Here is a 24,319-nt window from a genome sequence, read left to right on the forward strand (position 1 = left end):
TATTCTTTTCTTTAGTGTAGTTTAATTCTTTTAGTTAGTGATTTCTCAGGGAAAATAAATGTAGTAATATTTTTTTTTTAAGATTTTATTTATTTATTTGACAGAGAGAGACACAGCGAGAGAGGGAACACAAGCAGGGGGAGAGGGAGAAGCAGGCTTCCTGCCCAGCAAGGAGCCCGACGCAGGGCTCGATTCCAGGACCCTGGGATCATGACCTGAGCCGAAGGCAGATGCTTAACGACTGAGACACCCAGGTGCCTCAGTAATAAAATTTAAAAAAAAGACAAAATGTCATGGTTCTCTGTCTCTCTGTCTCTGTTTCTCTTTCTCTCCTTCCTCTCTTTGGTAAATTACTTAACAAAAATGCTTGTCTCGGAAACATGTCCTGCAGTCATTGTTAAGTTCATGATGTCCTGGGTACTGACCCATGACCTCCATCAACCTTGCACTCCTCTGGTTTGTAACAACGCTGATATGACCATCCTTCTGTTTCACTTGTTACAGGCCAAAGATGTTGACCTTGGAGCAAATGTGTCTTATCGGATCCGAAGCCCAGAAGTAAAGCACTTTTTTGCACTACATCCATTTACAGGAGAACTTTCCCTTTTAAGGAGCTTGGACTATGAGTCATTTCCGGAGCAGGAAGCAAGCATCACGTTTCTCGTGGAGGCCTTCGATATTTATGGAACGATGCCACCAGGCATTGCCACTGTCACAGTGATAGTAAAGGTAAGGAGCACAGATGACTCCTGGTGGCCGACTCCGTACTCTCTTCTGAGTCTGTACTAGACTAAATATCTGGGGGCAATGATTCATAATAACACAGTAATACCAGACCCAGAACCTAGAGTCTGGAATGTGTTAGATTTGAGAAATAACCATATCATTGAAGTATAAAGATACATTTGAATGAAACACTAAATAAGAATTTAACCACAGTGGCTGCCTGAATGTTCCCATAGCTCTGGAATTTTAATCTAGTCCCAATTTCTCCAGACTTTAGTCCAAATTTCACAGCACCAGGGATAATAACTTCATCCAAACCCTTCAATTTAAAAATTTTAAAAAGATCAGATTATGGAAAAGTAAGAGTTCTAAGGCCCCAGAGCTATTTAGTTTGTAAGCTGAGATTCTGGAATGAAATGGAATCGGGGCCAAGTTCTGGCTCAGCCACATTCAAGGTCTGTGACCGTGAGGCCTTTGTTGTCTGCGCCAGATTTCTTATCTCATTCATTGTGATAACCCATGCCAAATGATTGCCTCAAAAAGCATGGTATCTTCAACCTTTTGGGAGTCTAGTGATTTTTAAGGTATGCCTTTAAAAGAAGACAGGAGGAGAGATTTATCAGTTCTCAAAGGTTAGTGTATGGAAAAGTCACCTGAGCTGTGTCCTAAACTCTCAGATTCCTCTGCTCCTTCCCAAAGGAGCCCTCTTCCCATGGGGAAGGCATTACAAATGCTTTTCTGCAGATGGATTTTTGCTTAGAATGAAAGGAAGATAGGTAATGGGGATGACTGCAATTCTTGAAAGGTGCTGTCAAGAGAGGGCTAGAAGTATGCAAGCTCATAAGGTACACAAGGTCATAGGCAATGTTTCTACTATGTTCATTGGTTTGTTTTTTGTCTTTTTTTGTTTTATTTTGTTTTTTATTGTGTTCATTTTTGTAGGTCACTGCAATATGGAATTGTTGGAATAAGAAATAATCACTTTTTTGAATTTTTGTTTGATCGTTTAACTGATAAATACCTAATACATATTACTAGTTTTCTTAGACAAAAAATGCTGGTATGAATACACAGAAGATTGTTAAAGAGTGCACCAACATGTAATTAGCATGGCATTATTTATCACGTAGGTAATTGCTCTAATGTTTGTGACTATAAGATCTTTGGGTCTGGGTTTTAGTTTTTTGTTTTGTTTTGTTGTTTTTTTGTAGGTAATCCTGCAATCAGAGAGGGACACAGAAATATTTCACTGTTTCTTCTTTACACTTGACCTAGCTTATCTGCCAGTGCACATGTGATGATTCTTCCCTGGGGTTCTGCTGTCTCCCCTAAGCTACCTTGGGACACACACGTCCCTTCCATTCTCAGATGCGTGAAAGCTGTGTGGAGAGTTTTATCAGGGTCTGACTTCCTTCTTTCTCAAGCATCCACAATGACTTCTTACCTACTTCTCCCACTGTGTGTCTCTCTAGCCTAAGAAATTATGTATTTCAGGGAGTTAAAATTTTATTCAGCATTAAGTCCTCTTTGGGAATAGAAATTTGATCTATTAGAATCTTTCCTTGGGTCACCTGAATCTCAGTTTGTGCGTCTCTTTCCCAATACAATGATGTTCTAGTAGGTTGGAGAAGGATCAATCATCAGTGGCCTGGGGGGCTTTAATTCATATTTTAAAATATGATTTTGGCACACTATTGTGGTGTAACATTTAGAAATTAAGAAATCTGTTTACAGAATCACTTTAGGGACCTGATAATGTTTTGGCTATGAAAATATCTCAACAGGTAAAGAAATGAAGAAGGTTAAGATGAGCCTTCCCTGAGTGAACTAACAATATGGCGGAATGGTTCAGGACCAGGTGAAAAGCTTAAGCCAGATTACCCTGGTCTACACTTGCCTACCCCTACGGTTTGGTGGAATTGACCACAAACAAAACAAAAACAAAAACATTTAAAATAGAAAAATGGCCATTTATTGGCGTTTTGGACAATAAAGGAAGAAAAGACTTGCTACTAATGATCTTCTGCACATTCTTCTCAGACCCACAGATGGCTACTCAGATGGGATGGCCTTGTCTCTCAGGTTGGGTATGGTTCATAAAGGAGCGTTCTAAACCATCACAGACTCTGACTTGGCTACTCTAGATTCAGTGTAGACTGATTTGTGTGGATTTTTTTTTTTTTGATAGAAGTCATTGGAGTTGGATTGGGTCAAAAAATATCATCTAATCAAGCAAGATGTGCTCTAAATAAGTCTTGTTCTCTATCTGGGATTGAAGTTTCTTAAACTGCATTTCATGTTCCCTGATCACCCCTTTATTTTAAATATGGGTGTCACTTAAGGCTACCACATTGGTGTGTGGAAAGGATTTGCTCATCGATGGACTCATTCCTTCTTCAGAAATAGGAGGGGGCGCCTGGGTGGCTCAGTTGGTTGAGCGACTGCCTTCGGCTCAGGTCATGATCCTGGAGTCCCTGGATCGAGTCCTGCATCGGGGTCCCTGCTCGGCAGGGAGTCTGCTTCTCCCTCTGATCCTCCCGACCCTCCCCCCTCTCATGCTCTCTCTCTCTCAGTCTCTCTCTCAAATAAATAAATAAAATCTTTAAAAAAAAAAAAGAAATAGGAGGGTGTTGATCTAATTTTTGCTCTCAGTTGCTTTATATTATTTAGAGAAGTCAAGGAGTTTCATTGGTCAGAACTTCCTGACCTGTACTAAATTATTTCTTTTTTTTTGTACTAAATTATTTCTGATTTATTATACATTTAAGACAAAACTTAATCAACCAGCATTCCATTCTAGATATTTTTTCTCTTTTTTTTTAAGATTTATTTATTTATTTATTTATTTATTTATTTATTTATTTATTTGAGAGAGAGAGCACATAAGTGTGCATGGGGCGAAGAACACATGGGAAGGGAGAGGGAAGGGTAAAGAATCTCAAGCCGACTCTGCACTGAGGTGTGTGGAACCCACCACAGAGCTTGATCTCACAACCTTGAGACTCATGACCTGAGCTCAAACCAAGAGTTGTCCACTGAAACCAGCCACCCAGGTGCCCCAATTCTAGACATTTTCAATGCCACTTTCTTTTTTTCAAGGTGATGAAAGCATTAAAAAAAAAATTACAGAACATTTCCCTAAATGGAGGCTGAAACTTGCTTTTCTTTCTTCTGGTCACTCAGGGTGAGATTATCACAAAGAAGAACTTCAAAACTATCACCTAATATTGGGGCCCATAAAATATCATGCTTGTTGGCTTTGAAGGGAAGAATGGAGTACAATTCCCTTTCTCCACAAATGTAGGTCTTTCCCAAGCATACAGATTTTCTGTCATTGTTGTGTTTACTTGCAGTATGACAAGCTGTTTTGCTGATAACATAATTGCATAGTATTTGTTAAGAGATATTTCTACCCAAAACAGTCACCACAGGGAAAGCATCTTGAAGATCTCTCTTTGAAAATGAGAAGAAACATAATTTTCTTTTGTAAAGAAGAAGAAAAAAAAAATCAAATGCTTAATATCTAGTCCATCAAATTTCTAATTGGAGTGAGAATGGGAAAACTGAAGTGATATTTGGAAGGAACGATATTTCTACAGTAGAAAGAAAGTAGAATTTTATCACACATACCTGCAGGGTGCTTTCTTAGTGATCCCAAACAAAACCAATGATGATCAAACACATAATATGTATTTTTGTTGCAACGTTTTTGCAGAACACTGATACACATGGCCTTCTTCACTTTACAATTATTGAATATACTGAATAACTGAATATATAATAGTAAATTAGGTGATATGAGGAAATCTCTGAAAAATAAAAATAAAATTCTATATAGTTTAAAATATATAGTCCACAGAAAAATCTGTCCTTACAAACGGAGTTGTGATATAATGTAGAAAATACACAGAAAGAAAAGGTCTGTCTTCTATGATAAGCCAATAGGGGAAGACCAGTCAGAAAAGTCGAAATATGTAAATGGCTCTGTGATGCTGGACAGCCTTGTGATGGATTGTCTAAGATGAGCAGATGACCTAAGTCCTGCTTATTGTAACCTCGGGTGGTATGACTGCGGTACGAGAGGATGAGGGAGATTCTTCCATGCAGGGAGGAGACTTGGCTCCCCACCTGCGCTTGCCTGTCTTATAGGTGCAGGTGTGGGTGGAGGCAAGGAGAGCTAGAAGGACCAGAAGTGAAATAACATCCACAAGGACCTAGGCTATTGAGAAATTCAGTGAGTCTTAGAAGATGGAGCTAGTTTTCATCTTTAAGAGATGTTTTCCTCCCAGCAGGAAGACAAATGTCCCAATCCCCATAGAATATAAGAATGAGGATAGCTTCTCTAGATAGAAACTCGACACCCGGTACGAAGGTGGCATTTGTCATACCACGGACACCTGAGAGGTGGTGATGCCCTGCTGATGCTCCGTGGTGACTGTATTGACAATCTTGGATTTCATTTGGTCAGAGGAAACTGGACAGTTCAGGATTTATAGCATCCTCCTTCCCTTTCTCTGGAGGGAGAAAATGGAATAAAAGGATTTCAATGAGCCAGCTAGGGGGGAGTATAGGCTAATCGGGTGATCATTATTTTTTACCACTTGTTGACTTTTCCCAGAGGGTTGGGTGACCTGGAGAAAATGTTTTGGACTATAGCCTTCAAATATTCCCCTTTATTCTATTCTGCATTATCATATTCTCATTGGAGTCTTCTTACTAATGTATTCACTGGCAAGTTTAAAGAATGTGAATATATCAGGAAGAGCATGCCATGGGAAGGAGTCAGATCATTTCTTAAAGTATCTGCGTACTCTGCTATTGTAGAGTTTTACGACTAAGAAGTAACACATTTCCCCTACACAACCAAACTAGAGGAAACAATTAAAAAGGTACCTGCCCAGAGTTAGCAGTAATAATTCACATTTCTGTGGGTCTCTGTCCTGGCTCCTCAAATATCACCCACTGGTTTCTGGAAGTCCCAGGAAAGTGCCTCACTTTGTGTACACAATTATGTTCTTTTACTCCTCAGTGACTGTCACATTCTCCCGTTTGCCAGAAGTCCCCAAAACTGAGCTGCCTCCCAGTGGGGGCAGGAGATGCTGATAAGCCCTGTCAATGGCGGATACCACCATCCCTGGAACCTGTCCCAGAGCCTCCTGTAGCTGCTACAGATGGGGGTCACTCTCAATGCAGCATAATTTGCAGTATATTCTTGGAAATCTGTAATTCACCAAAGTCAATATTCCACATAATCATAGTGTGTGCCTTCAGTGTTGCACTCTCTTCAGGGTCCCTCAGGATAGATTCCACAGAGCTCGAGCTCCTTGAGATGGTAAGGGGTGTCTCATAGACAAAGAATTTCATAGACAAATGGGTTTGGGAAATGCTGGGACACACAGAAGTAAACAGATGTCTCCCCTGCATGCCTTCATATAAAAGTCCTTTATATGCTGGTGTACATTGTGAATCTCAAGAAAATAAAAAGCAATTTCCCACATTTTCCATAGTGGAATCATGGGATTCTTTTTGTTTATAAAGCTTCTGGTAGGATTAGTTTTCCAAAGAACAAAATTTGGGGAACACTTTCTTAGGTTTTAGTGAAAATAACTGTAGGGTTAAATATTGAGTCAATTGTTGTTTTAAATGTACAAATTCAACTGATGCAAGTCTCTTTTTTTTAACCAAAAAACAAACAAAAACCAAACTTTATAAATAATTATGAAAATTATCTTCAGGGAAATAGATTAGCACTATGCAATGTTTAGAAGCTTACCAGGTTGCCAAGATAAAAGTATAATAGTTACCTGGAAGAATTTTTAAATTGTAAAGTATTTTTGAGCAGAGATCTTTTAAAATTATGTGTGGATTTTTTTAATGAACATCCTACTCAAATCATCTTATATAATATCTGATACATAATCTTCTGACAACCTGGCCAGTTCCCTTTCTTCTCACGCCCGAATATCAGAATGCTTCCTGAAGGGTCTGACATGCCAGCATGCGGTCGTGGGCCTGCCCTTCATTAGCTGGATCACCACAAGCAACTTGACCTCTCTAAGCTTCAGTTTCTTTACAATTAAAATAGAAATAAAATAGCTAATATATTCCATTGAGATGATAAATTTAACAGCCCTGGCATGATGCCTGACGAACAGTAAACATAAAGCACGCACACATAATTCTGGTGCACAATGGAGAAAATTAGACGGAATCTGCTCAAAGATTCTAGCTCAGGTCATGCACATATTCTTTCAAGTGCCCGTAGCCTCCTGGCTTGGAAAACACCCCAAAAGCTCATCAGCTCCCTTCTCCCCACATTACCATTCCCAAACCGGGAAACCAAATGGGAATGGGATTATGTGTTAAAGCTGTGGTTTAGCCAACCTTGCCCAGTGTTGTGCTCCTGCAGCCATCAACCTCACTGAAGGATGGTCCCACCTGCCAGAGGGCATGAGTGATGGAGCAGTTGCTAAAGTAACAGAGATGTGTCCTGTGTGAAATCTAGTTAAACTCCTTGCTATGTGCTCTCATTGCATCCTGGTACTTCTTTCATAAAATCCGTCATACTCAACATTAATGTATTTAATTTTTGCTTTCTACTCCTACCTGTCAGTACCAGCAGGCACTGTGCCTCTCTTGGTGGTAACAACACCCCCACCATCTAATGTCCTGCCTGATGCCCAGGGGGAGCTCCATCAGTATGTGTGATACTGAACGCCACTGTGTACATTTTGCTGGTGTGGCCAAGCAGGGCTTTGATTGCCTCTGCATCGGGGTTATGCAGCCCCTCAAAAACCCAGAATAACTACATGCTCGGAAATCAAACCAAACCAAAACAAACTCACGCCTCTAAGAAAGAAGCTTCCAGTGCAGGTTTTGATGCAAAAAAAAAAAAAAGAAAGAAAAAGAAAAGTTGAGTAAGTTTATGATTTTTGTTTAGGAGAACCCCACGCAAAACAGAAAAAGATTTGTTTGGCGGCAGAGGGGGAGGGGAGAGAAGGAAGTGAAGTCAGACAAGACAAGAGAAGGAGAAATTGCAGGAGGGAACAAACAGCAGAAGAAGCAGCTGCTGGGATAGCGCACGGAAGGTGTCTGGCAGGGGAAAGCAGACCTGGGAACGGGCAGAGAAGTCAGCTGCATCCCCCGCCAAGAAAGACGGGCATCGGCTTCTCAAGCCTCAGGGCATTTTGGAGGATGGGCAGCAAACAGTTGGAGGTGGACAGCGCTAAGCAGCGGGAGCCTCCTAGCCACCAGCGCCCCATCCGTGCCCTGGCCAAACACGTGTGAGAGCTGAGGATGAGCGCTGGCGTTCACTGTATTTAAAGAGATGATCAGAGCATCAATCTCTAGTACTCTTCTCTCTGGAAAACGTCTCTTGACCAAGAACAGTTCTTAGCCCTGGTTCCAGAACATCAAAATTCTTATCTCTTTCTCTACTTTTTTGTGGAAACCTGCCGTTAACTTGCAATGTCCCCAGCAAATTCCCGTTTCCCTGGGATGCTCATTCACAAAGTTTCCTTAAACCCATGCCTTACTCCCTGTCCCTTCAGGTACAGTTTTATTTTGCTTGAGATATGGAAACAAATGAAAAATTGGCTAGTACATGTTTTTTTCTGAGAAGAGCATAGTGTTGTTCTAGACGAGAACCATGCTAACATCCAGAATACCCTTTAGAAACATGAACAGTAATTTTTGTTCAGACCAACAAAAATTATAACCCCAGAAAGCAAACTATTACGGGTCTTCATGATAACATTGTTAACAAGAAGACAGAAGATATGCTTCTTTTTGCCAATACTACCCTCTAGTGGAAAATGGGCAACAGAAAAGAGCCTGTTTTGGAGGTGCAACTGCTCCTTCATTGGCTGCATACCAGGGCATTTACACAAAAGTGGGTCTATGTCCCTTTTTCTTCAGACATCCGTGGAGCATAAATATAATGAGCTGTTGATTATGCTTGTTGGCATCACGTTTCAATAAATTCTCTCATCTGAAATCATGCATTGTGCAAGAACTTGTTAGCTATGATAAAAGACTGTAACCCCAGAATGTGTACAATGTACTATAAAGAGAAGACTGCCACAGTAGCTGTGTTGATTTATTCCTGGTCCCGCCAGTGGCAAGCAAAGGAAAGGAGGAGAAGAAACAGTCCTGTGAGCCTTCAGTTATTACTTACATTTGTGGCTAATCAGTCTGTGAAGCCAGATTATAAAAAAATATCCACTACACATGCAGTTAGAAGGTGAATCTAGTGAATACTTTGCCAGGAAAAAAAAAAAAAAGGCAGGGAGCACTGTACTCAGTACTATTAGCAACTATATGACAACTAGAAAATTATATGCCTTTTATCCCCTGAAGAATCAGATTATCCAATAGTATCTTGTACCATTAAGGTTGTAAGTATCCTTTGAGATGGGGAAAAAAAAAAAAAAGAAGAAAATTTATAGGAACATACTGAGTTTATGTGACCTTGGGAAGTCATGTACAGAAAAATTACATTGTTGGGCTCCTTTTCTGACCTTCAGAAGTGACAACTTAGGGGTACAAAAGGATTTCTACCCCTTTACGTACAAGATTCACTCATTAAATTAATTGATGCTCTTGAAAAGAGCAGGAGAAAGTGTGCATGCAAATGTTTTATATATTTACCCCCTGCCTGGAACTTCAAGATCAATACCCTCCACCACCCTCATTATCAGAATGGTGCTTTCAGGTTCTTGTTCAGATTCTAAAGGTCATAACTATAAAGGGAACTTTTTTATTTTTTGTTCATGGAAGTTTATGAAGACTGTATGTCAAAACACAGGAAATGGTATTTTTAGTTTTTAGTTTTGCTTACAGTTAAAGATCTCTTATTTTTCATGAAAGTCTGCAGATTTTCTTGTATTTACAACTCAGAAGTCAACTCTATTGTGAACATAAAAGCAAGTGCTTTTTGATTGTGACAGAATTATCCTGACCTCTTTGCAAAAAGAGGTGGTTATAATCAGTTAATTAGTGGGTTTCCAATTTACATTGTACAGGGAAGTTGTATCAGAACAGATATTAAAGACTAAGTAGAATAATTTTCTCCTTTTGTTTTTAATAGCAAGTGAGAAAAAGATGACTTGGGGAGTAAGATAATTAACAAATTCACCTTTAGGCTCAAATATGTCTAACCCTAAGTACCCACAACAATGCAGAGTGTAGTAATTATGTTAAAATAAGTAAATTTAAGAAATATAAATTGTCCATGTTAATATGCATTATTTTTGAGGAAAAAATGATATGCATTTCTTTATGAAACATAAAATGATTGGGGGAGAAATGGTCTTGCTCTCAAGGGACCAGATTTATTAATTTGGCTCTGCCAAATAAGTAGATTACTTTAGGCAAAGTCACTACTATCTGCAGAATCAGTGTCTTTACCTGTCAAATGGCAGGTAAGTGACATGAAGTCAGGCCATCATTTTCCTGAGTAACAGCAGTAGCCCCAGTGCCTAGCACTGAGTAGTAGAAGTGGGAGGAACTCAATAAATATGTGTTTAGTGAGTGATACGACATGAATAACAATGCACTTCTATCACTGAGTTGTAAAAATAAAAAAGATGCATATAAATTAACTTGAAAACCTCCTGCAGTAAATCACCATTGTTTTCTGTCTCTGGGAACATCTAATTCTAGGTGTCATTCTTGTGGTGTACTATAGGGAAAACATTCTTTAATCATTTTATGTTTGTAAAAATGCAAGATGGCATCAAAGGCTGTTTCATAGTTTGCATTTGAAATGTGCTAGTCATCCCATTATGCTACGTATATCAGGAATTTTCAGTTGCAACAGAAACATTAAAGAGCTTTATTTGAAAAAGAACAGCAACACAACAAAGAAGCCACCATCCTTAACACCTGTCTCGTAGAACGGCACTTTTTATACAAGTTGCCCGTCCCTGTTTTCAAAATTCAAAACCACCTCATACCACTGGAAGTATCTTCTGGGAAAGTTTCGAGCAGCCCTCCCATCTCCAGAAGGCATAATTTTAGACCGTTTGCTCGAGTGGAATGGCCTCCAGTTGCGGTTCCGCACATGAATATTGCATAGGAGCTCTTCCAGCTTCCCCCAGGGCGCCACTCTGCAGTGAGAATAATGGGATTGAGAGGCTGGAAGGTTGACAGTGGCAAATGGGTTGTGTGATAGAAAGAGATGGAGCCAGTCTCCTAACTGTGTCCCCAACCCGCCGTCATGGGAAGCTCTAAACTCTTAATTGTGTTTTCCAGGATATGAATGATTATCCGCCCGTATTTAGTAAACGGATCTACAAGGGGATGGTGGCTCCGGATGCCGTGAAGGGCACACCCATCACAACCGTTTATGCTGAAGATGCAGACCCCCCTGTAAGTAAAGGACACGGATGCACACTCGGAAGTTTAGCGAAGAGAACCTTGCACACTCACACAGGACACACTTCCCGGGCAGCACACTCAGACTGAGTCCACTCTGTCCTCCGCTAGGCATTTCATGTGCGTTTGCTTGTAGTGCCCACCAGGACATGCACACTTCATGCGGTTATTACTGAACACAGTTAAGCAGATGCTTTCTATGTTGCTGGAATTCAGAATTTGCCACTTGCCAGTTTGTCCCGCACAAATGAATAGATGTGGAAAGAGTTCTCTGCATTTAGAGTCAGTATCATTTGGGTTCTTTATTTAGGACAGTGTAAGCTTAGTTGAGTTGGGTTAGGTTTTATCCTTATGCATCTTCCATTTTATTCATATATGACTATTTTGTTAGCAAACTCTAGATCAACGGATGACATAATGCTTATGTTGAATGTGTTAATTTTGGTAAGCTGAAATATTAATACTGTGTCTAGAACATATTTAATGCAGGCTTTATTATCCAAAATTTTACCTCTTTTGAGATATCCCAGATTGCCTTCCGAAATAGAGGATTTTCAATGAAAACATTATTACAGCAGAAGTGAGGTAAATTTTCCTTAATGTTACTACATTAATGAATGAAAAGTAACATATACAAATAATAGTACCTATATAAAATGCTTTGTATAAATAATTTGAGTGCTTTATAAATATTAATTATTCTCTTAATAGCCGAATGATGAAGATTTAAATTTTTTACTTTTGAGTGAGCTCCAACCATTAGTCAGTGGCTGATTTACTCTACAAAAATAAAATAAATATTAAATAAGCCATTTTAGGAGAACAAGAAAATAGAAAAAGACCCGAATTTTGTAAGCGATCTAGGACTTCTGTTTCATATTGTTAATATAAATAATATTTGTGTAATGCCGTTTATTTAATAAAAGGTGAATGGCCATCAGAACATTTTTCACCTTCAACTGTGATAGGCCATATAGTCTTTTGTGACTGTAAGGTCTTGAAAAATAATAATGTTCACATGAAAGCAGTAACCTTTTCACTCAGAAGCTCCTTTTCTCGAGTGTGTTAAAATGTCTTTGAACCTGATTTATTGCATTTTGGGAAATGTGATAGGCAAAATTTTATAGATTTGGACACACCAGTCGAGATGGTGAATATGACATTGGTGCTTTATCTGCTTTTTAAGTAAACTGTCAGAGGTAGAAACTACTTTAAATTAAGGGTACACATTCAGTTCTATTCAAGGCATATGTTTTGAACACCAAGTCTATACTGATTATTTTGCTAACCAGTTATTGCTCTCTAGACCTGAGAATCATGTAGGAAAAACAGAACTGCATGTAGAAATTATAACACACTCTACTAAATGAGCATAAACAGCACAGCATCTTAACATATTCATATTTCTTTCCTTTTTTAAAGATTTATTTATTATTTGAGAGAGAGAGAGTGTGTGTGTGAGTGGGGGCAGGGACAGAGGGAGAGAAGCAGACCCCCCCGCCCCTGCTGAGTTGGGGAGCCCAACAGAGGGCTCGATCTGATCCCACAACTCTGACCCTGAGATCATGACATGAGCCTCAATCAAGAGTTGGAAGCATAACCAACTGAGCCACCCAGACACCCCCAAATATTTGTATTTCTAAGAAATTTGTATTAGCACAGAATTGAAGGTAATGTTAAGATTAATGGTATTAATGATGACAGACTACATGTAGGTATGCTGATCACCTATGTGCAACATACCCCGAAGTGTTAGTATGGATGGCAAAATCCTCACTTTCCTTCTGGCACCCACCACTGTGGTTCCTGGTTTGACTTTCAGATCACCCCACCTATGTGAGAGAAGTTGTCTCGGTATGTTATCTGTTCCATAAAGAAATGCTACTACTTATCTAAATTATCTAGAGAGAAGCCCTGTTTTTACACCCTGAAGCTCTTTTATGGAAACTTACCAGGTTCAAATTTCATATTTCTGTTAAGAAGTTCCTAGGTTTGCATCCCGAGTAATAGTTTTTCACATTTAATATCTAATGCTGAATTTTCAGTAGATGAAAGGCAGATGCTAGTCATTCAACTGAAATACTAAGCATACTTATTTTAGCTAGTGAATATGTATTTTGTCAGACTCAGTTTTTTTATTAAGTTTTTTATTTTAGTTCCAGTTAGTTAACATACAGTGTTGTATTAGCATCAGGTGTACAATATAGTGATTCGAATCTTCCATACATCACCCCGTGCTCATCACAACAGGTGCACTCTTTCATCCCCATCACCTATTTCACTCATCGCCCCACCAACCTCCCCTCTGGTGACCATCAGTGTGTTCTCTAGAGTTAAGAGTCCGTTTCTTGGTTTCTCTCTCTCTCTTTCCTTTGCTTGTTTCTTTTGTTTCTTAAATCCCACATATGAGTTATTTCTGACTATATGGCCTATCACAGTTGAAGGTGAAAAATGTTCTGATGGCCATTCACCTTTTATTAAATAAACGGCATTTGTCTTTCTTTGACTGACTTATTTTGCTTAGCATTATACTCTCTAGCTCCATCCATGTTGTTGCAGATGGCAAGATCTCATTCTTTTTTATGGCTGATTAATATTCCATTGTGTATATATACCACATGTTCTTTATCCATTCATCGATTGATGGATTTGGGGACACTTCTATAATTTGGCTATTATAAATAATGTGGCTATAAACATAGAGGTGCATGTATCCTTTTGAATTAATGTTTTTGTATTTTTTGAGTAAATACCCAGTAGTGTGATTGCTGGATTGTAGGGTGGCTCTATTTTTAACTTTTTGAGGAGCCTCCATACTGTTTTCCGCAGTGGCTGCACCAGTTTGCATTCCGACCAACAGTGTAAGAGGGTTCCCCTTTCTCTGCATCCTTGCCAACACCTGGTGTTTTTTGTGTTATTGATTTTAGCCTTTCTGACAGGTTATCACACTCAGTGCTGAGCCTTGACACACCAGCAATCTTCTGCGTAACCAGTATTCAGCACTGAGTTTTCCAGTGATTGCTGACAAGCTGGATCCCTTCAGTTAGCAACTGGGCTACACCTACACCAATCAGAAATAAAAGCTTGATTCCATGAAAATTTTCAGAACATAAATTTCACATTACACAACTTTCAGAAGTATTATGATTGATTTTTCCTTTTATTACTTTATGTCCATGCCATAAATCCAGAATACATATTTTTTGGATGAGCTTGCAGAGTATTTTCTATTTGTTGCTATCATAAACATTTTGTAATTAGAAGATACGATGCAGGGCTCCCATGTGTATGTATGTACGGAAACACTTTGTGTATTTAATGATCTCTTGTCCAAACTAGAAGGGAAAGTCCTTGAGGACAGGAATCAAACCTTAACTCCAGTTTGCATGTCCACATCCAATGCTATGCTTGAGACTTTGTGGTCTGTTAGGAAACATTTGTTAAATAATTGAATAAATGAATAAATTAACAGTGATTTCTATACTCTCCAGAATTGACAAAGTACGCCAGCTATTCAGAAATTTAGTGATTTGGGATGTTGGGAAAACTTGTGCATCTCTAGTCTGGCCATTCGAGGGCTGTGCAGATAGAGCAGGTGGATGCATGTGCAAGATGGAGCCCAGCTTCTGTGCCCTCCTAGCCTGGGCATGGCCACGACTCAGCAGTAATAATTTTCACCTCGAGAGGCTGGCCACCTCATTTTCAAGGCATTGTGTTTCCTCTGAATGAAGGGAGAACCACCCACTTTTAACCTAGAGAATAGAAAAAACAAAATCCTTTGAAGTATCAGATGGAGAACCTGGGTAAGGTCTTAAAGCCAAAGAGAACACTGTTGCTGAATATAAATTAAGAATTATAAAATGCGTGCTGTGCAAAACTAAAGTGCTCTAGAGGGAGGGGAAAAAAAAAACCTACCAGGGACTTTTTTTTTTTTTTCCCCACTGAATTAAAGATGTTCGGACTTTATTTTGTGACAGCATCGGCATTATGTAGCTCACCGGAGCTGTGAATAGGGAGTGACTGATCATTTTGGATATTAAAAACTGCTAACCTTTTCTTTCTGCTCACCAGAGACCTCTCACTCCAGAGTTACACAAAACAAAACTGCAAGTGTAATTTCCATTTGCATATTATATTCTTCCAGAAGCTGCAGGCCAAACCCCGAGATATGAGAGTTCTCTTTGTGGGCAGGGCAGGTGCCTGACAGAACAGTACCCCTTGTGAGCAGGTGGACGCAGAAAAGTTGGCATAAATAATTGAAGTTTACATTTTGCTCATTTCCAAGAAAGTATGAGAAATCCATGAAGGATCCTTTTCCTCATTCTTATATTATTCTTTCCACGTAATGCATTTTAGGAATTTATAGGATTACTGTTTAAAGTTAAGTAGTAATTGGAACATGTTCAATATTAGCAATTGTGACATTCTCATTTGCATATATTAGTGTATTGTTGACATTGAAGACTTCTTTTTTCAGATTTTGATATTCATTTATGAAATACATATACTCCATTAAAGAGATCAGTTGAGTATTCTCACTATATATTTTTTCAGAAACAATTTTTATAAAAGGCCAGTAATTACGAGTGTGTGGTGCTTTTTGCCTCTGCTGAGATTTTGAGAGCTATACTAGCCACTCAGAATTTAGACAAGCTGCCTGAAGAATTATTTCTAAAGTGTTTTCACAAGTGGCTTTAACATCCTTCTCAATCATTCAAGTTTCATTGGTCTCTAAGAGAGCAAAAAAGGTGGTCAGGTTTTCTTTCCTGTGATGCCTACCAGGTATTTTATTAAATTGACGTGACATCACCAAATAATGCTAAGTAATGATGGTGATCTTGTCAGAATAATTAACCCTCCAGTTAGTCACTCTGTTGCAATCTAGTAGCAGAGGTAGAACAGTAGAAGAAAAGCAATTAATTGTCTGCATGCATGATTTGCCACTTGCTTGCTTTGTGGGTGAGAGTTCAAAATATTCAGGGCCAGGAGTTTGAGATTGTATTTTTGTCTCCGTATAACATGGGTGTTCTGCATTCCTTTCCACTGACGTCTCTACAGATCTGATTTTCATCACCCACCACATACTGGCTTATGGGGTTATGCTGTACTGATTTAGATTATTGCTAGCAAAGTAGCAAAAACTTTGCTGTCGGAGCTCAGAGCCTACAAACCACGTTCGCTGACCTTGGAGCATACGGGGGAGTGCACACAGCTCAGTGTTTGGTTTTTTTCCTTCACATCAAAGCTGTCAGGGAATAGTTACCAAAAACTGTTTTTGCGACGCATGTCAGCTTGTGAAAATTGAGTTGATGTAGCCCCAACCTGCGTCCCTCTGGTCTCGAGTACTTAATTAGAAAGAAAGCACACAGACAGTTGGGACTTGATCTTTAAAATGACAATGAGCTATAATTAGATTTGAGAGTGTAAATGAGTAGAAAAGGGAAGGTTTTATGAGAAAGTTTATACACGATTAATGTCTAGAAAAGGCTTATCTAATGTTTTAAGAATCTGTGTCATTTTCTTTTTGTGGCTTATTGATTCCTTTCAAGAACAATTACATTGTTAGCATTACTTGAGATCAATATTAGATTTAAGTGATTCGGAAGTAAATATTGCTCTTCTAATTAAAAACCTGCCATCTTACTAGGACTAAAGGGGCATTTTTCCTGTGTTATAAATGGTAACATCTGTGAAATTTAGGTTTTTTTTGTTTTGTTTTGTTTTAGCCTTTACAAAAGTGTCACCCCGTGATATATCAGAGGCTTAACCAGTTTTTGTTTTTTGGGTTTTTTTTAGAAGAATAAGCCTCATGGGGTTAGGATCCCAGTACACATCAACAGAAGTTTTCCAAGGCAATTGAGTGAAAAATAGCAGGCCTTCTCTGGGACTCATCTAGAAGCCTCCCTTAGGCTTAAATCATGTGCTTTATTGTGAAGTGCTTGCCAGAGGAAATGGGAAAAGACCCTCTGAAAGAGTGTCTTGGCTTCTCATGATCTGGATTCTTGGCTTTAACACCCTCAAAGCCAAGCCACTGGTAATTCTTGGTCTTACAGTCCCTACTCCACCATTCTTCCCTATCCTTAAACAATAACCATATGAAGACAGTAGACCTATAATCCAATATGTACCTGACACAACACAGATACCTCATAATACTTATTTAATGAATAAATCAATCAGAAAGCATTTATCATGGACTTAACAATTAAGAAAATGGCAAGACAGACACAGAGATCAAACCACGGGAGTGGGTATTAAAGATGCCAAGAAATGAGCTCTGTAAAGAATGGGGGAACAAATGTGTCCCAGTGATGTCTGAATCTACTCTAGATAGGAATTCAACTCTGAAAATAATATAGGGGATTCATTTAAGTGAAGGTAGAAGAAATAGCCAGAGGAAATGTATTCAAAAATTGCAGAGTCAAAAATATCCCTCTTCTGGGCATGAATTTGTGTGACATGATTGGAATATGTTTGATTAAATAAATGTTAGCTACTTTAAAGAAAAGCCCCCAAAACATCAGGGCTGTCTTAGAGACTCATTTGTAGACAGGAACTCTGGCAAATATGGTTTTGTGAAACCCATTTTATCATATAGAAAAATGGAAGCTTACTCAAGACTTACAGAAAGCAGTGACAAAAATCAGAGCTACGTAGTAGAACAATGACTTGTCTCTGAGGTGCAGTCTTTACTGGATGAAATAATGAATGAAAGCCAGGAGATTAGTTAGCAGCTTTGCTTCATTTAATCATTAAAAAACAAACAAACAAACAAACAAAAAAAAACAGGTTGAACAAAGGAAACAGAAAAAGCAGAAATACATAAAGTCATTGAAATGGAAGAATTAATAAGTGATTGGGCAGGAAGCTGAAGATACAGATGAAATAAAAGCAAAATCAAACATGAATCACAGGCTCCTGGCTCAACTGATGAAGACATTGGTGATATTAGTTGGTAGAAATAAGGTAGATGGAGAACAAAGCTCTCCTAAGGAGAAAATAATGAGATCAAAGTAGGACAGAGTCCATTTTAAATGATTTCAGAACACGTACATGCCCCCACCTACAGAAGGCTACGCCATCCTCCCAGATCTGGGCAGGACCCTAGTGCCGGGACTAGCAGAAGCTTCTCTCCCACCCAGGATTATAGGTTCACCCAACAAGGGGGTGCATAACACCTCTTGTTGAGAGGAGGATGGAGGCAGATGACAGGAGGGGACCACGAGTCCTTTTCTCAGGTCAGCAACACCACAGAGAGGATGGGGCACATGCTCGGTGGCCACGGCTATTTCCATCTGATGCCAGGTGCACCTGGCTGCATTAAGAGGGCCAGGGATGGGTCCAGCAGAAAATATGGGAGTAAGAATGCAAGAAAAAATGCAGAATGGAGCCACCCGGATTGAAGTTGATGCTATGAGAGTAATAAATACATTCTCCAAGAAAGAAAACATAATCAGATAAGCTAAAACCTGGGAAATAAATCCTCAGGTTTGGGCCCTCTTGAGGATGGGCCAGGGGCTGAGGGGGAAGAGAAGGACTGAGGGGCAGAAGAGAAATCTGCTAGGCATGTGGTTCAGAGCAAAAGAAGTATTCAATGCAGAGAAGGAAATTGAAAGGTAGAGGATTTTTTTAGCTGAAGGAGAGGCAGAAGGGAAGGGGGAGAGAGAGAGAGAGAGACTCAAGCAGACTCCCCCACTGAGTGTGGAGCTGGCCGGGGGCTCAATCTCACGACCCTGAGATCATGACCTGAGCCCAAACCAAGAGTTGATCACTCAAACTACTGAGCCACCCAGGCACCTCTGTTTTCTGGTTTTTAACACTATAGAAGCATGAGGCTATATTAATTGTCTTAATTTTTAGGGTTTTTTTTTGTTTGTTTGTTTGCTTCTGCTTATGAGATTCTCTATTCTTTTTTTTTTTTTTTTTTTTTAAAGACCCTATTTATTTATTTGAGACAGAGAGAATGAGATACAGAGAGCATGAGAGGGAGGAGGGTCAGAGGGAGAAGCAGACTCCCCGCTGAGCAGGGAGCCCGATGCGGGACTCGATCCCGGGACTCCAGGATCATGACCTGAGCCGAAGGCAGTCGCTTAACCAACTGAGCCACCCAGGCGCCCGAGATTCTCTATTCTTAAAATTAAATGTTTCACCAGTATATATTGAGAAATTCTTTTGTCTGTATTAATTGTGTCTGGTATATAATGGCCCCTTTCAACCTGCAAACTCATAGAGTTCATCACCCCAGGATAGTTTTAAATAGTATAAGGGCTCCAAAGTGATTGGGTGGTCTCGCCTCCTAAAGCCCCTACTGACCAGCCGTGAGTAATTCACCGTGACTCTGTCCCTGGAGTTCCCGCATTTGTAAAAGGAAGACAAAACAACATAATTGAACTTTATACCCTGTGAATAGCAGCTGTACATTGTCCCTTCGCTGAGCAACCACAGTTCTATTATTTACTTCTATCAGTTTGACTACTTAGATACTTCATATAAGTAGAATCATGCAGTATTCATGCTTCGCTTCCTGGTTTATTTCAACATAGCATAATATCCTCAGGGTTCATCCATATTGTCACAAATGGCAGGATTTTATCATTTTTTAAGGCTGGATAATATTCCATTATATATATATATATATCACTTTTTTTTTATCCACTCGTCCACTGATGAACATTTAGGTTCTTTCCTCATCTAAGCCATTGTAAATAATGCTTCAGTGAACATGGGAGTACAAGTATCACTTCCAGATCCTGATTTCAATAAAAAATAATCCTGGATGTATACCTAGAAGTAGGATTGCTGGGTTGTAGGGCAGCCCTATTTTTAATTTTTTGATGGACCTCCATACTGTTTTCCATAGTGGCTGCACTTTTTACATTCCTATCAATAGTGTACAAGAGTTCCAATTTTTCCCCATCCCTGCTAACATTTGTTATCTTCTGGATTTTTTTGATAATAGCCATCCTAGCTGGTGTGAGGTGATATCTCACTGTGGTTTTGATTTGCATCTACCTGATGATCAGTGATGTTGGGCATCTTTTTGAGTGTCTTTTAGCCATCTGGATGTCTTCTTTGGTGAAATCTCTATTCAAGTTCTTTGCCCATTTTTAACCAGATTATTTTTGTTATTGTTGTTCTAGAGATCCGCCATACAACATTGAACCTATAGTTAATAACACTGCATTGTACACTTAAAAATATGTTTAGGCGTACCTGGGTCATTCAGTTGTTAAGCGTCTGCCTTTGGCTCAGGTCATGATCTCAGGGTCCTGGGATCGAGTCCCACATCCAGCTCCCTGCTCAGCGGGAAGCCTGCTTCTCCCTCTCCCACTCCCCCTGCTTGTGTTCCCTCTCTCGCTCTGTCTCTCTCTCTGTCAAATAAATAAATAAAATCTTTAAAAATACATACATTTAAAAAGTAGATCTCATATTAAATGTTCTTACCACAATAAAAAAACAGTACTTTTTCAGATCAGTATGAAGATTAGATGATAACATTTGTGTGTAGCAACTAATGCCTGTCATATAGTAAATATTCAGTAATTATTCTCTATCATTGTTTTTATATTTACTCTGGTCTTTTCCAGGCTTTGAGTCTCTGATATTTGTCTTCTATATTTATTGTTTGTATTCTGATACCTTCTCTCTTTTCTTTTTGTCTGTGTTTTGGGAGAACCTGTAAAGGTCAGAGGTCTAGTCAGTTGAGCAAGGGTTGGGGGATGAGTAAGATGTGGGGCAGTGGAGAAAGAGCTGGGCCTCTGAACCGTCACTATGACCACTTTTCCAGCTTCATCTCTTCTTAGGGTGTGTTCACAATAGAAGAACCGGAGGTGAGTGTTCTGTACTCGGGTTTCTGGTTGACCAGACCAACAGTACAACTGCGTGGGACAGGTCGTGTGGCTTCAACCTGGCTCCTCCACCCAGCACGATAATGTAGGGCTTTTCACCCCCATTCTCTCCCCAGCTCCAAGCTGTCCTTACTGCAGAGTCAAAGAATCCCAAAGCATTCAGGGAAATCTCCATGCCAGGAGTATTATCAGCCATACTGGGGACTGACACGTCAGGGAGATTCCCATACAGCCATGATCATTATTAAGAGTGAAATATCCTGAGAAAGTCTAGCACAGCAGGATTTTATGAGCACATAGCAATAAGAATGAAATGCAATGACCTAAAACTCAGTGAACATAGGAAGAAAGAGAAAATAATATCATTATATAAAATTATTTATTTATTTATTTATTTATTTGACAGAGAGAAACACAGCAAGTGAGGGAACACAAGCAGGGGGAGTGGGAGAGGGAGAAGCAGGCCTCCCGCCGAGCAGGGAGCCCAATGCGGGGCTCGATCCCAGGACCGTGGGATCATGACCTGAGCCAAAGGCAGACGCTTAACGACTGAGCCGCCCAGGTGCCCCTGAAATCTTTTTAAAAAGCAAAAATGCATGCAATATACAACAGTTAGGTTTTCCTCCCATAATGCTGCACAGTAAACAATACCAGAATACCACTAGTTCATTATAACAAAGACATATATTCCTATTAGTAGATGTTTGAGGCAGCTAAGGGTTGGCTGGCCTTGCTTTCAGGCTGAAGGTTAGCCTCAAGTCTGGTCCACATGCCTCTTTCTTCAGGGACCCATGTTTAAACTAGCCTGCTCTGTGCACAGGGAAGGACAGGACCACGAGAGAACTTGCCTAACCACACGGTCACATGTCCAGTTGTATGTCCCGGTCTTTCACAGTCCGTTGACCAAAGCAAGTCCCACAACCACACCCAGAATCGATGAGGCCAGAAGTGGAGGAAGAAGGAGTGGACATTTACTGAACAGTTGTGCAATGTACCACAGCAGTCTAGTTAAAAGATATTCCTTAAATTCATTGAAATGGTTGCCTTTGAAGAAGAGGTAGGAGTGAGGTGTGAGGATAAAAGGACATAAAGAAATGAGAAGTAAATATGCCTTGATCCACCGATGGCAATGTTTCATAAGCTGTGGATTATATTTAACTTAAATCTCTATCCTTATGTTCAAAACAAAATAAAAATCCCCCAATATTTATTGCATGTGTGTGCATCCAATATTAATTAAGGGTATTGCATGAAGTATTAAGGACTAACATTGTCATGTTTCTTCGCCTTGGAATTTCAAACTTGAAGAGTTGGAAATCAAGTTAAGTAGAAATGACAAACCATAACAAACTCTAGGAAATAAATCTTTAGGGTGCTCTGAAATTAGACAAAAGGGAGCTTGCTTTTGTCTGGAAAGTCAAGGAAGTTTCTGGAAAAAGTGACGGAAAGCTGAGATCTGAAAGAAAAGGAGGTGTTTCCAATGCAAAGTGACATGGCAGAATTAGACCCTAAAGTTGGAGGAAGAAAAATAATTTTCAAAAACCAAAAGGAGGTAATTTTGCCAGGAGTCTGGAGAGGTAAAGCTGAGTCAGAACCTGTAGAGTCTGATAGGCTTGAAGATAGTGCCAAGATTTCCTTGCCTAAGAAAAAAGGAGGTTTTAAGGCAGAAGGGACAGGATCACTAGTTATTAGCTCTCCTTTGGTTTCCCTATTTTCAAGTTCCTTTGGGTTTATGAGTTCCTTTTTTTTTGAGGATAGTTGAATGTGTGCCCACTGTTATTTTTAGAAATTTCTACAGTGTATCTCAATGAAGAAATTTTACAAGGAACGTATTACTTGTTACTTGATGTCTTGAGGGGATTGTTATGTTTACCTTTGAAAAACGTATTTCCCAAAAGATTTAGAGTTAAATTAGCCTGAAGCAAATACTTCTTAGGATCTTGAATAGTTATGTTGATACCACATCGGTAAAAACTGAACAGCATGCATATTTTATGTTATATTAGGTCAATGACATCGGCACAAGGAACTTGTCCATGAGATGTTGACTCACTCTGTTGTCAACACCTGGTAGATACTGCAGGTATCAGATAGTGGGGAGGGGAGAGGAAGAAAGAAAAGCGCATGTCTTCTCAGTGGTCACGTGGAGAGTTTGACTTTCCTAATGTCTTTTAAGGATACCTTAGCATTCGATCAGATCCACTAAAAAAGCCATTATGACTGCAGAAAACAATACAAACCACTTTGCAGTAATCCCTAATGCTAAATCATACTTGGGAGGTTTGGTGAATTACACTGTTATAAAATAAATCAGATTAGTTGCTTTCGAAGACATTGGGAAAAAGGATTTTGGAAACCACATCAGGGAGAAGAATCATTGTATACTTGAAAACAAATTACTTAATGTTTGTGTGTAATGGTAATAATAGGTTTAGAATTCCCTGATATAATGCTATTGCCGTTATTATGAAGAAAATTGTGTGGGTCTGAATAAGTTATTTCTTGATAATTGTGTATATAAGAAAAATTACTAAATCAAGATATCCTCTGATATTAAGAACTTAATTATTTTGGTCCATTATAGGCTCATTGAAATTCCCTCTGTTTGCAAGTTTGGAACATCTTTCATACAGACCTACAATTACCTTCTGTAGAAATTAATTACATTCTCACCATCATTAAGTCAAAACATATCATGTTTAATGCTCAGTATAGAAATGGAAGTCAAAAGTAAAAATGAACTGAGTAATAAAGAAAATGAATGAAATCTTAAGGTTCTATTTTCTTGATATAAATTTACATTTATTCTGCCACATTAATTATACCCACGCTGTCGTATAATAAATGTGTTATTGTTTGATGTAAAAAATCGACTATCAGCACTATGATGATGGGATTTTTTTTCTTGTCTGTATGTTCCCCTCATCTAGAAAAAATGCCTGGTTCAGAGTGTCACTGTATCACCACAGTGCTGTCTATGTGCTGAATACATGACCTTTCCAGTAGTATTATCTCATACTAATATTTATTGAGCCTTACACGGTCGAATTTAGTAGAGAAAAGGACATCACAAGGTTGACATGTCTTTCACATTTTGGAAACCACACTCTATTTAAATAAGTCACATACTACCTCAAATCATATTTGGAAAGAAGCCTAATACATGAACAAACAAATCAATTAATTCATTTATTAATAGGTGATATTAAATCATGTCCTTCCTGAGGGCAATTAGGGTTGGCAAACATCCCAAGTCCTTTAAAGCTATTGACTAATGCCACCAGGGTTGGCGTTTCTGTTTAACCGGGAAAAATGATATTGTACTGCAGCTACTTTACTTCTTTAAACCTCATCTCCAAGTAAGAATA

At 39.1% G+C, this 24,319-nt stretch overlaps 1 protein-coding gene across 8 annotated transcripts in view; it reads left to right on the forward strand.

Annotated features, from left to right (window-relative positions):
- Window positions 1-24,319, forward strand: part of PCDH15 (protocadherin related 15) — a 794,976-nt gene that overhangs the window by 601,661 nt on the left and 168,996 nt on the right. For all 8 annotated transcript variants that reach the window (XM_045877695.2, XM_045877694.2, XM_045877690.2 and 5 more), the window contains 2 exons: window positions 505-729; window positions 10,981-11,097. In XM_045877695.2, coding sequence (XP_045733651.1) covers window positions 505-729; window positions 10,981-11,097 — 342 coding nt within the window. The remainder of the gene's footprint in view (window positions 1-504; window positions 730-10,980; window positions 11,098-24,319) is intronic.

Source organism: Mirounga angustirostris, unplaced genomic scaffold (assembly GCF_029215605.1).
Source record: "Mirounga angustirostris isolate CCGP_5_RB_7025 unplaced genomic scaffold, mMirAng1.0.hap1 SCAF_6, whole genome shotgun sequence".
NCBI lineage: Eukaryota > Metazoa > Chordata > Mammalia > Carnivora > Phocidae > Mirounga > Mirounga angustirostris.